Source organism: Rana temporaria, chromosome 8 (assembly GCF_905171775.1).
Source record: "Rana temporaria chromosome 8, aRanTem1.1, whole genome shotgun sequence".
NCBI classification, from domain to species: domain Eukaryota; kingdom Metazoa; phylum Chordata; class Amphibia; order Anura; family Ranidae; genus Rana; species Rana temporaria.
Window position 1 is genome coordinate 157,891,716 of NC_053496.1, and position 14,276 is coordinate 157,905,991.

The window sequence follows — 14,276 nt, forward strand, 5'->3', positions numbered from 1 at the left end:
TGTAAATTGTGTGTTAGAGCTATTCAAAATGAATGGCACTGCAACACACCGCCGTTCATCCAAAAATGTGCCTTGCACTAATGTGCACTAAAATAAACATTTGCATAATTATCAATAGACAATCAAGTTTTTATAACATTGAGCAGTTTAGTTACCACTGGAACAACAGAAGTATCTATTAACCAATAATGCTGTAAAGAATTTACTCACTACCACTGAAGCCCAGTATGGAATTCCACTGTTTGCAGTTCTAGAAATCAAGTCTTCTGAAGATGAGGATGAGAGCACAGCCCCCAGGGACCAATGCAGGAGCACCAGTGTTATCTGGACAGCCTAAAATTAATAATACGTTTAAATTATAAAAAATGCCAAATACTCCAGTGATATCTAAAGTAATAATATTTAAAAAAAATTGTGTTTAAGTTCCTAGGTCTAATGTGGCTCAGTATGCCAGTGACTATTCAAGAATCAGTTTCTAATGCCGTGTACACACAACCATTTTTCATGACGAGAAAAATGCAATTTTTTAATTGGACATTAAAAACAACTGTGTGTAGGCTCCAGAGCATTTTTCTCAATGTGAAAATGGGCATTCAAAATTTAGAACATGCTCTATTTTTTCTCGTCGTTTTTCACGTCTTGAAAAACGGTCGTGTGTAGGCTTTAACGACGGGGACATTTGCATAATCAGCCCAAAGGGTGTCGCTAATCGAATGGAACTTCCCCTTTATATTGTTGTACGTCACCGTGCTTTGCTCGAGCATTTTTTTTTCACGATTGTGTGTATGCAAGGCAGGCTTGACAAGAATCACGTCGAGAAAAATGTCCTTTTTTCTGTGACATTAAAAACGGTCATGTGTACGCGGCATGAGACTAAATATAATTTGGTGTTCTTGGTAAAGGGTCTCAGAGTACAGTATTAAGAGCTATATAGACAAATGAAAATAATGATAAAACATTATAATTGAAGTGGTTTACAAGAACTGGACCAGCTAAAAGTTAGGTATCAGGGATAATCTGATTTTTTTCAAGTGAAGTGGTAAAAACATACACTGTTATCATGAGGGTGACATGGCCCATGATGCAAACTTCTATTGGTGGTTTTAGGACAAGGTACTCTGCCACTCAAGGCAATACCAAAGTGCATGCCCCACCCTTATACCTGACGTCATGCCTGCATGAACAGTAGTTACATAGGTATATGAAATCAAATAAGAATGGTGGGGCATTGATGTTGTAATTCGCGCTGTCCTGAAAAGGTGATGCTTTAGCAGCAACACTTCTGGGTTATTGACCCAGATCAAGTATAGATACAAGGAATTCTGACACTCATTTACAGCATCACAAGTATTAAGGCCTGGCAAGTAGCCTTTTCAAAAGGGGATCAGAAATGGCAGTTCCAGACACTTTCAGCCAGTATAACTTATAGACAAGTGTTCATTAATATAATTAACCACAATGAAAATGTCTGCAGAGATCTAATCAATTCAATACGTGTGCTGTAAGATGATCAGTAGACATGTGCAATTCGTTTAGTTTCCAATTCGTTTTTTAACGAAAATTCGGAAATTCGTTAATTTCGAATTTTCGTTTTCACAAATTTTTTATTTCCGAATTTTCGGATTTCAGAAAAATCGAATTTACGAATTTCCGAATTTTCGTATTTACGAATTTTTCAATTTTCGAATTTTCGGACTTCTGAAATTTCGATTTTCCGAATTTTTTAATTTCCGAATTTCGGAATTTTTAATTTCCGCATTTTCGTATTTCCGGATTTCGGAAATTCGGATTTTCGGACATTCGAACATACGAAACATTTTCGTTTTTATTTTTAATTTTAAAAATCCCTAATTTTAGAAATTTCGAATTTTTCATTTTTTATTTTCGATTTTTTCAATTTTAGAAATTTCGAATTTTTCATTTTTTTTTAAATTTCGAATTTTAGAATTTTCGTTTTTTTTTCGAATTTTCTAAATTTTTCCCGAATTTTTAAATTTACGAATTTTCAATTTCGAATTTTCGGAAATTCGGAAATACGAAAAATTTTCTTTTTTTTAAATTCTAGAAATGTCGAATTTTTCCATTTTCGATTTTTAAAATTTCGAATTTTTCAATTTTTTACTTTCGAATTTCGAAATTTTCAATTTTCGAATTTTTTATTTTTCCAATTTTCGAAATTCCACAATTTTTCATTTTCGAATTTTTAAATATTGGATCTTTGAAATTTTTCTTTTTCGATTTTTGATTTTTTTTTCGAATTTTCAAAATTTTTTCGAAATTTCGAATTTACGAATTTTTAATTTTCGAATTTTCGAATTTTCGAATTTTTCATTTTCGAATTTTTAAATATTGAATTTTTTTAATTTTTCTTTTTCGAAATTTCAAATTTTTCATTTTCGAATTTTCGAATTTTTCATTTTTCGAAATTTCGAAAATGAAAAATAAAAAAAATTAAAATTCGAAAATTAAAAAAATCAGGATTTTAGAAATTGTGAAATTTTCGAAATTGTGAAATTTTCGAAATTGTGGAATTTTTTCATTTCTGAAATTTTCCGAATTGTTTGAATTTTCCCAAAAAAAATTCATTTTCGTTTCTTTCGTTTTTTTTCGGAAATTTCGAAAATTAAGTATAACTTATAGACAAGTGTTCATTAATATAATTAACCACAATGAAAATGTCTGCAGAGATCTAATCAATTCAATACGTGTGCTGTAAGATGATCAGTAGACATGTGCAATTCGTTTAGTTTCCAATTCGTTTTTTAACGAAAATTCGGAAATTCGTTAATTTCGAATTTTCGTTTTCACAAATTTTTTATTTCCGAATTTTCGGATTTCAGAAAAATCGAATTTACGAATTTCCGAATTTTCGTATTTACGAATTTTTCAATTTTCGAATTTTCGGACTTCTGAAATTTCGATTTTCCGAATTTTTTAATTTCCGAATTTCGGAATTTTTAATTTCCGCATTTTCGTATTTCCGGATTTCGGAAATTCGGATTTTCGGACATTCGAACATACGAAAAATTTTCGTTTTTATTTTTAATTTTAAAAATCCCTAATTTTAGAAATTTCGAATTTTTCATTTTTTATTTTCGATTTTTTCAATTTTAGAAATTTCGAATTTTTCATTTTTTTTTAAATTTCGAATTTTAGAATTTTCGTTTTTTTTTCGAATTTTCTAAATTTTTCCCGAATTTTTAAATTTACGAATTTTCAATTTCGAATTTTCGGAAATTCGGAAATACGAAAAATTTTCTTTTTTTTAAATTCTAGAAATGTCGAATTTTTCCATTTTCGATTTTTAAAATTTCGAATTTTTCAATTTTTTACTTTCGAATTTCGAAATTTTCAATTTTCGAATTTTTTATTTTTCCAATTTTCGAAATTCCACAATTTTTCATTTTCGAATTTTTAAATATTGGATCTTTGAAATTTTTCTTTTTCGATTTTTGATTTTTTTTTCGAATTTTCAAAATTTTTTCGAAATTTCGAATTTACGAATTTTTAATTTTCGAATTTTCGAATTTTCGAATTTTTCATTTTCGAATTTTTAAATATTGAATTTTTTTAATTTTTCTTTTTCGAAATTTCAAATTTTTCATTTTCGAATTTTCGAATTTTTCATTTTTCGAAATTTCGAAAATGAAAAATAAAAAAAATTAAAATTCGAAAATTAAAAAAATCAGGATTTTAGAAATTGTGAAATTTTAGAAATTGTGAAATTTTCGAAATTGTGGAATTTTTTCATTTCTGAAATTTTCCGAATTGTTTGAATTTTCCCAAAAAAAATTCATTTTCGTTTCTTTCGTTTTTTTTCGGAAATTTCGAAAATTTCGAATTTTTAAATATTGGATTTTTGAAATTTTTCTTTTTCGATTTTCGATTTTTTTTTCGAATTTACGAATTTTTAATTTTCGAATTTTCGAATTTTGGAATTTTTCATTTTCATTCATTTTTCAAAAAAAATGCAATATTTAAAAATATTGCATTTTTTTTATTTTTCTTTTTCGAAATTTAAAATTTTTCATTTTCGAATTTTGGAATTTGTAATTTTTCGAAATTTCAAATTTTTCATTTTCGAATTTTGGAATTTTTTATTTTTCGAAATTTCGAAAATGAAAAATAAAAAAAATTCGAAATGAAATGAGGACACACAGCCACCGTAATAGACAATTGCTAAACTGTTTGCTAGGGCTGTCCCGCCTGGCGTCTAGCAACCAGTGACGTCACATTCGCAGAGTCTCAGAGCGAGGCCATGAGGATCAAGGCCGTTACCCAGTGCTGGCCTGCGCTCCGAGTCCACCAACCAACTCTCCTTCTCCGGCTGTGGCAGCAGCACCCAGCGAGAGCAGCCAGAGCATCTTCACTGTGTCTCCTCCTGAGCCCTAACTCCTCCAGTCTTCAGGGACCTCTCGGCGGGCAGCAGCATTATGCAGTGCTGGCTGACTTAGATTCACGACTCTGCTGCCTGTCCCAACCGCTGCACATTGCGATTGTGATTTAGGCAAAATTGATTTTGCTGGGAAATTACTGGTTTTGCTGTCTAAGAAAGTTCAGAAATTCTCAGTTTGCTCATTGTGCTGCTTGGGCAGAGTTTGAATAAAAAATCTACTTTTTTGGAGAGTTTCATTTAGAGTTATTTGTTTTGTGTCATTTCTATTTTGTGTTTTTGATCATATGGTTACATAGTAGGTGAGGTTGAAAAAAGACACAAGTCTATTAAGTCCAACCTATAAAAGTCATTATGTATGGTTTTATTTTTCCACTATCTGTTTTCCTATTTTTGTGATAACAGTAGTGAGGCTATTAAAGGGACAATATCCACTTTGCCACTGCACTGCTTGCCCAGCAGGAAGGTAGAGAGGGAGCTTAAAAAGTCACGACTTGACGCAGATATAGTGACTCCATCCCACTCCATCATGTCAGCATTTACTACCTAAGGTGCAAATCACCAAATCACCAAGTGAGGTGACCTGCTCCTCATACTCATAAGCAGTGGGTATTTGTTTGCTCGTCTGGCTTAATAAGAGCGTGAAGGAAAGGTGAATATGCATTGCCGGTGGGTCATCATGAAAGGAAATCATTGCATTGGTTCCATTTGACTTACAAACTTATCATATCAAATACCAATACAATTCTTATTTTGTTTTTAAGAATCCATGACCTAATAATTACTCACCCCAAGAACTTTAAGGTGTCCCTTTAGGAAGATCTTGTAAAATTCTTGGTTACAAGGAACCACTGGGAGAATGTTGTGTTTCTGCTGAACCCCAAACACAGGTCCACATGGCGGAGACACCAGGAAATCCATATTCTGGAGTCTGGACCTGATGAAAAGTTAAAGCCACTTCTTAAATGATGTTAAGTATAAATAGTAACAACTTCTGTTCTCTAACAGGTTCTGGACCTCCGGGTGGATGTGCAAAAAAAAAAAAAATTTAAAAGAGGCAAACTATTTTCAGTGTAAAGATTTCCTACAGTTTATAATCTCAACAAATTTAACAGTAGTAACCAACAAACAACCAAGAGGAAAGAGGGATGGTTTCTTGTTTAAAAGACAATTGCGGGACAGAACCACAGAAAAGATGGTCAGATAAAGGATCACAGAGCTTTTAATTACATAAATATACCTTATTCAAATATTAAAAAAATGTACTAAATATAAAATCAGCTTCCCCCTAGTTTTAAAACATATATGACAACGTTGTCATGTGTAGGATGTCCCCATACATGGTTTCTTGTTTCCACAAATACAAAAAGTCTTCTGATTCCTCTTAATATCCTCTGCATTTCTTTTGCCTTAACTTATCTGTTTAATTTTGGGCACCGGTTCACAATATTGATTTTCCAAAAACTAAGGAGGGTGGGTGGCGAAATTATTAGGTGGCATGGAGAAACTTGGCTATGGTTATAACTAAAGGTATTGTGCTCCACTACAAATGCTTATACCCAGGGCAGCCATCACAAGTTTTGGGGCCCCTTACATAGCTTTAGGCAGGGCCCCCCTGGAGCAAAGAACCGGGGGGGTGCTGACGAATAATAAATAAAAAAACAAGTGTAATCCCGTCTCTCCTGATGCCCTCTGGGCCCTTACAGGTGTAATGCAAAAAAAACGGGAGGGGGGGGGGCGGCCAGCCTGTAAGGGGCCCTGGTGACCATTGGGCCCCTTACAGGTGTAATGCAAAAAAATAAATAAAAAAAACAGGAGGGGGCCAGACGGGCCCCCAGGCCCTTACAGGTGTAATGCAAAAAATAAATAAATAAAAAAAGGGAGGGGGACCAGCCGAGCCTGTAAGGGGCCCTGTGGACCATTGGGCCCCTTATGCCTTGTACACATGATAGGAATTTCTGATGAAAAAAGTCTGATGGAATTTTTTCATCAGAAATTCCTATCGTGTGTGGGCCCATCAGACTTTTTCCCGTAGGATTTTAGAAATAGAACATGTTTTAAATTTTTCTGATGGAAAAAAATCCTATGGGAAATTACGATCGTCTGTGTGGAACTCCGTCGGAGAAAAAACCCACGCATGCTCAGAATCAAGTCGACGCATGCTCAGAAGCATTGAACCTAATTTTTCTCGGCTCATCGTAGTGTTTTACTTCACCGCGCTTTGGACGGTCGGAATTTAGTCTGACAGTTTGTATGCAAGACTGATGGAAGACAGCTTGAATGGAATTCTGACAGAAAATTCCATCAGATTTTAGCCAATAGGAAATTCCTATCATGTGTACAGGACATTACAGGTGTAATGCAAAAAAATAAATTAATTAATTAATTTAAAAAATGGGAGGGGGCCAGCTGGGCCCCTGGGGACCTTCGGGCCCCTACAGGTGTAATGCCTGTACCCCCTGATGGTGGTCCTGCTTATACCCATACCTTCCAGTCTGCATGCTGGCTCCCCAGTGGTTCAACTTCAGTTCCAATAAGAAAAAAAAAGAAGCCATACTTCAAATTAAAAGCCATAATTTATTATTAAATGGTCCAGTGAGAGACAGACAACCTGAACTCCACCCTCTGCTCCATTTATGACTAACTAGCTGAATACCCGGCTTGCCCGGTCTTCCTATCTTAATCTTTTGGGGAGGAAAATCATAGCAATATAAATATACCCATCTTTTATATAAGGGTGTAGGTAAGGGTTAATTTAACTGTCATATATTTTTATTTGGCATATAAGTAATATGTGTACCAGGTATTATTGAAATATCTCCAGGCGTACAGAAGTTATGTGGGAACATACATTTCCCATTGATTTGCATGGGACTTTAAACAAAAACCCCGACCCTCACAAATGGGGGGAGTTAAGGGATAAATTAACTATCCTATAGTTTAAGTGGACATATAAGTAACATGTGACCAAGTGTTATCGAAATATCTACAGCCGTTTGGAAGTTATGAAGTAACATGTATTTCCCATAGAGTTGAATGGGACTTTAAAGGAAAACCCCGACCATGGCAAATGGGGGTGGGTAAGGGTTAAACCACCTATCCTATGTTTGTTGCTGACATATAAGTAACATGTGTGCCAAGTTTCATGTTAATATCTTTAGCCGTTTGGACGTGATGCTGGAACATACATACACACACACACACGTTGAGTTTTATATATATAGATTGAGTTTATTCATAGCTTCTATGTACTGTATATACTCTATAAATAAGCTCAGTATGAGTGGAACACATCAGAGGACATCTGATCTGTTTTGCACTGGACCAGTCAGAAAACCTTCAAACATGGCTTTAAATTGGGAGTGTGGCTGGTTTCCCTTTTACTAGTACTGAATTATAAGCAAAGGTTTGCTGGATTTAGGATAATCCCCAAGATAAAATGTGATAGAAGGGGGATATGAACGTCTTATATAAATACATATACAGTAAATTCAATGGACATATGTGCACTCAATTTAACCACTAGACAACTGGGCCTATTTTGGCACTTCTCTCCTTCATGTAAAAATCGATTTTTTTTTGCTAGAAAATTAATCAGAACCCCCAAACATTATATATTTTATTTTAGCAGACACCCTAGGGAATAAAATGGCGGTCATTGCAACTTTTTTTTCTCGCACAGTATTTGCGCAATCATTTTTCAAACGCCTTTTTTTGGGAAAAAAAAACGGTTTCATGAATTAAAAAATGAAAAAACAGTAAAGTTAGTCCAGTTTTTTTGTATAATGTGAAAGAGGATGTTACGCCGAGTAAATAGATACCTAACATGTCACGCTTTAAAATTGCGCACACTCATGGAATGGCGCCAAACTTCGGTACTTAAAAATCTCCATAGGCACGCTTTAACATTTTTTACAGGTTACTATTTTCAAGTTACAGAGGAGGTCTAGTGCTAGAATTGTTGCACACGTGCTAACGCACGTGACGATACCTCACATGTGGGGTTTGAACCGTGTTTACATATGTGGGCGGGACTTGCATGCATGTTCGCTTCTGCGCGTGAGATAACGGTGACAGGGGCGTTTTAAAAAAACATTTTTTTTACTTAGTTTTTTAAATTTTTACACTTATTTTTACATATTTTTTTTTATTCCTTTTATTCCTATTACAAGGAATGTAAACATCCCTTGTAATAGGAATCAGTGTGACAGGTCCTCTTTATGGAGAGATGTGGGGTCAATAAGACCCCACATCTCTCCTCCAGGTTTCAAGAATGAAATCAGTGGAAAAATCACCGATCACATGCTGACAGCCGCGATTGCGGCTTTGTTTACTTCCGGGTACCGGGCGTGACGTCATAACGTCGCACCCGGGCCTCCGACGTTCATAGAGATAACTGGTGACCAACTGGTTACCAGTCATCTCTATGCTTTCCAGGCAGCACTGACCGATTCGCTCTCCGGGCCCCCTGATGGCACGGGAGAGCACGGAGAAGCACCGGATGGCGGCGGGAGGGGGGACGTCCCCTCCCGCTGCCTATAAGAACGATCAAGCGGCAGAACTGCCGCTTTGATTGTTCTTATCATGCAGAGAATCGGTGGCTGAAGATGGTGATATCTGAATGATGCCTGTTGCTGCAGGCATCATTCAGATATGACCGCACAAAGTCGAGGACGTCCCAGGGACGTCCTTGGTTGTCAAGAGGTTAAGCATGAATAGCTCCTTTCTCCATTGGCCTTTGATGACCCTCAAAATGTTGTGCATGTTTTGTTTCACCTCGTTCTGTTTGCCAGGTACACTGTGATATACTTCACATCACAATGTAAACTATATACCGTACTTATCGGCGTATAACACGCACAGGCGTATAACATGCACCCCAATTTTAGGAGGGAAGTTTTTAAGGGAAAAAACGTACATTTTAAATAAAGAACTTGTGAAGCAAAATTAGGGTCACTGCTCATCAATGCACCCTGCTCAGTGCCCATCTGCAGCCTATAAATTGACCAACAATGCAGCCTGTTCAATGCCCATCTGCAGTCTCACCTTTCCTTTCATTGCAGCCTTCGCCAGTGTCAAATTATCCCTTCTGTCTCCGAGGGAAGAGGAGGAGTGAGCGCCGCTGAATTTACTCACAAAAGGTTATATAAAAGAAATTAAAAGAAAAGACGACTACTTAGGCTGCAGAAGGCAATAATGGGTCGTTGACGAAATGTAGTCAAATTTATTTAGTCAAAAATATACAAGATAAAAATTGCTCATACTCTATGCAGGGTATATTCATAATGGCCAATTTGCCCTATAATGCTGACAGTGACAAGAGGATGCATCTGAGTGGCACTATAAATAACATGTCGAAAAGGCATGCAAAACAAGAATGTTTAACAGTTCAGTGTAATGTATCAAGTGGCAAGCATAAAGCAGAGCAATGTCCCTACATTACCACATCCATATGCTGTTCCGGCAGACTGCCTTTCGCTCTCCTCCTCTATGGCTGTGATTTGCAAAGTCCTTAGGACATATCTTCAATTTTTCATGGCCACAATTGGAAACACATGGAAGCACTTTGCAAGGTACTCAGAGATACTCTGCAATGTTTTCATGCAGAACGGCTGGGTCTGTATTATAACCGGCACTCCTACAGCTCTCCACGTCCCAGATGAATAGGGGATCGTATAGGCGCCGTCACAGGGCTGCGATGACTGCTGAATTTACATAGAGCCGCCATCTCCTGTGTACCCATTGCTCCATCACGCACAACCACGCCTCCTGGCCCTGATCAAATGATAGACAGAACAGTGGCCCAATGCGGGGCCAGGAGGCGTGGCTGTGCGTGACGGAGCGCCAGGTACACAGGAGATCGCGGCTCTATGTAATTCAGCGGCGCTCGCTCCTCTTCCCTCCTACAGTATGGATCGGCATATAACACGCACCCACGATTTCCCCTGATTTTAAGGGGAAGAAAAATGCATGTTATACGCCGATAAATACGGTAAGTTAATCTAATTTTGGTACAAATAATACGATTTTTGGGAAGATACCATACAGTGGATATAAGAAGTCTACACACCCCTGTTATAATGTCAGGTTTCTGTGATGTAAAAAAATGAGACAAAGATAAATAATTTCAAAACTTTTTCCATCTTCAACCACTTCAGCCCCGGACTATATTGCTGGTCAATGACCGGGCCACTTTTTGCCATTCGGCACTGCGTTGCTTTAACTGACAATTGCGCAGTTGTGTGATGTGGCTCCCAAACAAAATTGGCGTCCTTTTTTTCCCACAAATAGAGCTTTCTTTTGGTGGTATTTGATCACCTCTGTGGTTTTTAGTTTTTGCGCTATAAACAAAAATAGAGCGACAATTTTGAAAAAAAAGAGAATATTTTTTACTTTTTGCTGTAATAAATATCCCCAAAAATATATAAACAATTTTTTTCCCTCAGTTTAGGCCGATACGTATTCTTCTACATATTTTTCGTAAAAAAATCGCAATAAGCGTTTATTGATTGGTTTGCGCAAAAGTTATAGCGTCTACAAAATAGGGCATAGTTTTATGGCATTTTTATTAATATTTTTTTTTACTAGTAATGGCGGCGATCAGCGATTTTTATCGGTACTGCGACCTTATGGCGGACACTTTTGACACATTTTTGAGACTATTGGCATTTTTATAGCGATCAGTGCTATAAAAATGCATTGATTACTATAAAAATGTCACTGGCAGGAAAGGGGTTAACACTAGGGGGCGAGGAAGGGGTTAATTATGTTCCCTGTGTGTGTTCTAACTGAAGGGGGGGTGGGACTGACTTGTGGAAATGACTGATCGCTGTTCATACATTGTATGAACAGATGATCAGGCATTTCTCCACCTGACAGTACCGGAAGCTGTGTGTTTACACACACAGCTCCCGGGTTCTCGCTCTGTAACAAGCGATCGCGGGTGCCCAGCGGTGATCGCACCCGCCGGGCACGCGCGTCGGGACCCTATTGGCTGATTCGCGAGATGACGTAATATTACGTGATCTCGCGCAGCCGAGCCGACCTGCCGCTGTATAACTGCGGCGGCTGGTCGGCAAGCGGTTAATGTGACCAATAAACTGTACAACTCAATTAAAAAAAAAAATTAAATCTTTTAGGGGTGGAGTGAAAATAAAATATTGTGGTTGCATACTTGTGCACACCCTCTTAGAGCCCATTCACACTGCCAGCACCCGGAAAAATGTTGGTAAAGCGGCGCTTAAACTAGCGGCCCTTTACCTGCGTTTTTTTGGCGCTAGTGGGACACTTTTTAGTGGCCGAACAAAGGGTTAAAAGCGCAGCTGCCAAGGCACTTCCCATTGATTTTAATGGGAAGGTGTGCTTTAGGAGCAGTGTATTTACCGCTCGTAAAGCACAGCACCTCAATGTGAAAGCACACGGCCTTTCACACTGGGATTGCAGATGAGGCTTCTTTCAGGCGCTTTACAAGCGCTATTTTAGCTCTGTTCAGAATTAAGCAATCACAGTCAAACTCCTGTTAAATAGGAATCAGTGCACACCCTGCCAAGTGCTTCTGATTGACCCGAAATAAAGTTCAGCTGTTCTAGTAGGTCTTTCCTGACATTTTCTTAGTCGCATCCTACAGAAAAAGCCATGGTCCGCAGAGAGCTTCCAAAGCATCCGAAATATCTCATTGTTAAACTGTATCAGTGCGGAGAAGGGTACAAAAGAATTTCCATGGCATTAGATATACCATGGAACACAGTGAAGACACTCATCATCAAGTGGAGAAAATATGGCACAACAGTGACATTACCAATAACTGGACCTCCCTCCAAAATTGATGAAAAGACGAGAAGAAAACTAGTCAGGGAGACTGCCAAGAGGTCTAGAGCAACATCAAAGGAGCTGCAAGAATATGTGGTAAGTACTGGCTGTGTGGTACATTTGACAACAATCTCACATATTCTTCATATGTCTGGGCTATTGGGTAGAGTGTTAAGACTGAAGCCTTTTCTTACAAAGAAAAACATCCAAGCCCGGCTAAATTTTGCAAAAACACATCTGAACTCTCCCAAAAGAATGTGGGAAAATGTGTTATGGTCTTGTGAAACCAAGGTTAAACATTTTGGCCATAATTACAAAAGATATGTTTGGTGCAAAAACAACACTGCACATCACCAAAAGAAAACCATACCCATGTGAACTATAGTGGTGGTAGCATTTTGCTTTGAGGCTCTTTTTCTTCAGCTGGAGGGAATTATGAACAGTTCCAAATACCAGTCAATATTGGCCCAAAATTGTAAAATAAATCACTCACGCTATGGTGTCCTTTTATGAAAGTGAGATCAGTGGCGATCCCAACTCTCACCCCTGATCTCAGGTCATTATGAAGCTGAGGTAATCAGCGGAGAACATGTTCTCCACTGATTATCGCAGCACAGTGAGAATCTGTAACTGACTGTCACAGAAATGGCCAGTTTATGAAGGTGCGATCACTGGCGATCTGTGACAGAATTCTCACTTTCTAATTCACCATCTCAAAGGGTGGAGAATCAGAGAGAGAAGCCGAAGCTGGCAGAGTATTGTGGAGGAAGAAGGAAGTCTTTTGACTTCCATGCTTCACACAGGAGCAGCCATACAGTCAGAACACATCTTCCCACCAATACACACCCCAAAATGAGCATGTTAGGAATTTATAGTGTATGTATATGTGTATATATATATATATATATATATATATATATATATATATATATATATATATATATATATATATAGTGGCAGATCCTGGCTCTGTTCCAATGAAAATTATATTGAAGTGGACACAGAGTCTGTATATCGGCTGAATGCAGAGCTGCAGAGCTTAAATTTAAAAACAGAGAAAACTGCTCTGACAGTTTTCTCTGATTTTTCAATATCTACAAGGGGCTCTGTGGCTTGGAGATTCCTCAGAGATATGGGTGGGACGGGATCTCCAACCCTGTCTCCAGATCTTATAGATAGCCTGCAGGGTGTGTGCCCATGTGCACACAGCTCATATAATGAAGGGCTGGTTGTGAAAAAAATAAATAAAAATGAAGGGCTGGTAAGAGTTAGAGGTGAGAGAAATGTGGAGCAGTGGCTGCTTGTGAGCGTCTCTGTGTGAAGATAGATGCTGTGTGCGTCCAAGAAGCTCAAAGCTGTGTGCGTTGAAGGGCTTCAAGCTGTGTGCGACCAAGAAGCCAGAAGCTGTGTGCATTGAGGGGCTTGAAGCTGTGTGCATTTAAGGAGCCCAAAGACTGTACGCATCCAAGACTGTTGGACTGGAAGATCTGGTGGTTTAAGGTACCAGTGCTGTTGAAGAGTAGCCAGGTGGGCTAGTACTTTCAGTTACTTTCTGAACAACGTTTAAACCCCTGCTTGGGACTCCTGAGTGAACTTTTGTTTTGTTTTTTTTTCCTTATTTAATAAACGTGGGCTACCAGGCCCTTAACGATATATGCCTGTTTGGCGTGGACTCACTACACAAAAATGCATCTACCACGAGAGCTAACAACCACCAATGTCACAATATATATGGCAGGAGCCCGGAGGGTATTTAAGCAGCCCACTCACACATGCTCTTTGTCGGTTCAGTGTGCGGTACTACACGTCACTGGGCCGACTCTTCCCAGCTCACCTCATGTCCGTGAGTCTGCGCATTCAATCGCAAGTTCATTGCGGCTTCTCCCTTTATGGTCTTCGTCAGCGGTTCCCGCTTACTGTCACAGGTAGTATTCAAACCTTTTCTTATGTTGTGCAATCTTGCAATTCGTTATGCTTCCTATCCTGCATCCCTTTTGTAAAAAACCTGCCTCTGAGTAGGGATGAGCCGAACACCCCCCTGTTCGGTTCGCATCAACACTTGCGAACACACCAA

The 14,276-nt window shown here is 38.1% G+C and overlaps 1 protein-coding gene across 1 annotated transcript in view; it reads right to left on the reverse strand.

The window, feature by feature from the left end:
• LOC120909269 (membrane-spanning 4-domains subfamily A member 8-like) overlaps nucleotides 1-14,276 on the reverse strand; it is a 160,221-nt gene that overhangs the window by 117,987 nt on the left and 27,958 nt on the right. The window contains exons 2-3 of the mRNA XM_040321001.1: nucleotides 5,183-5,330; nucleotides 211-333 (exon numbers count right to left, since the gene is read on the reverse strand). Coding sequence (XP_040176935.1) covers nucleotides 211-333; nucleotides 5,183-5,314 — 255 coding nt within the window. The 5' untranslated portion in view covers nucleotides 5,315-5,330. The remainder of the gene's footprint in view (nucleotides 1-210; nucleotides 334-5,182; nucleotides 5,331-14,276) is intronic.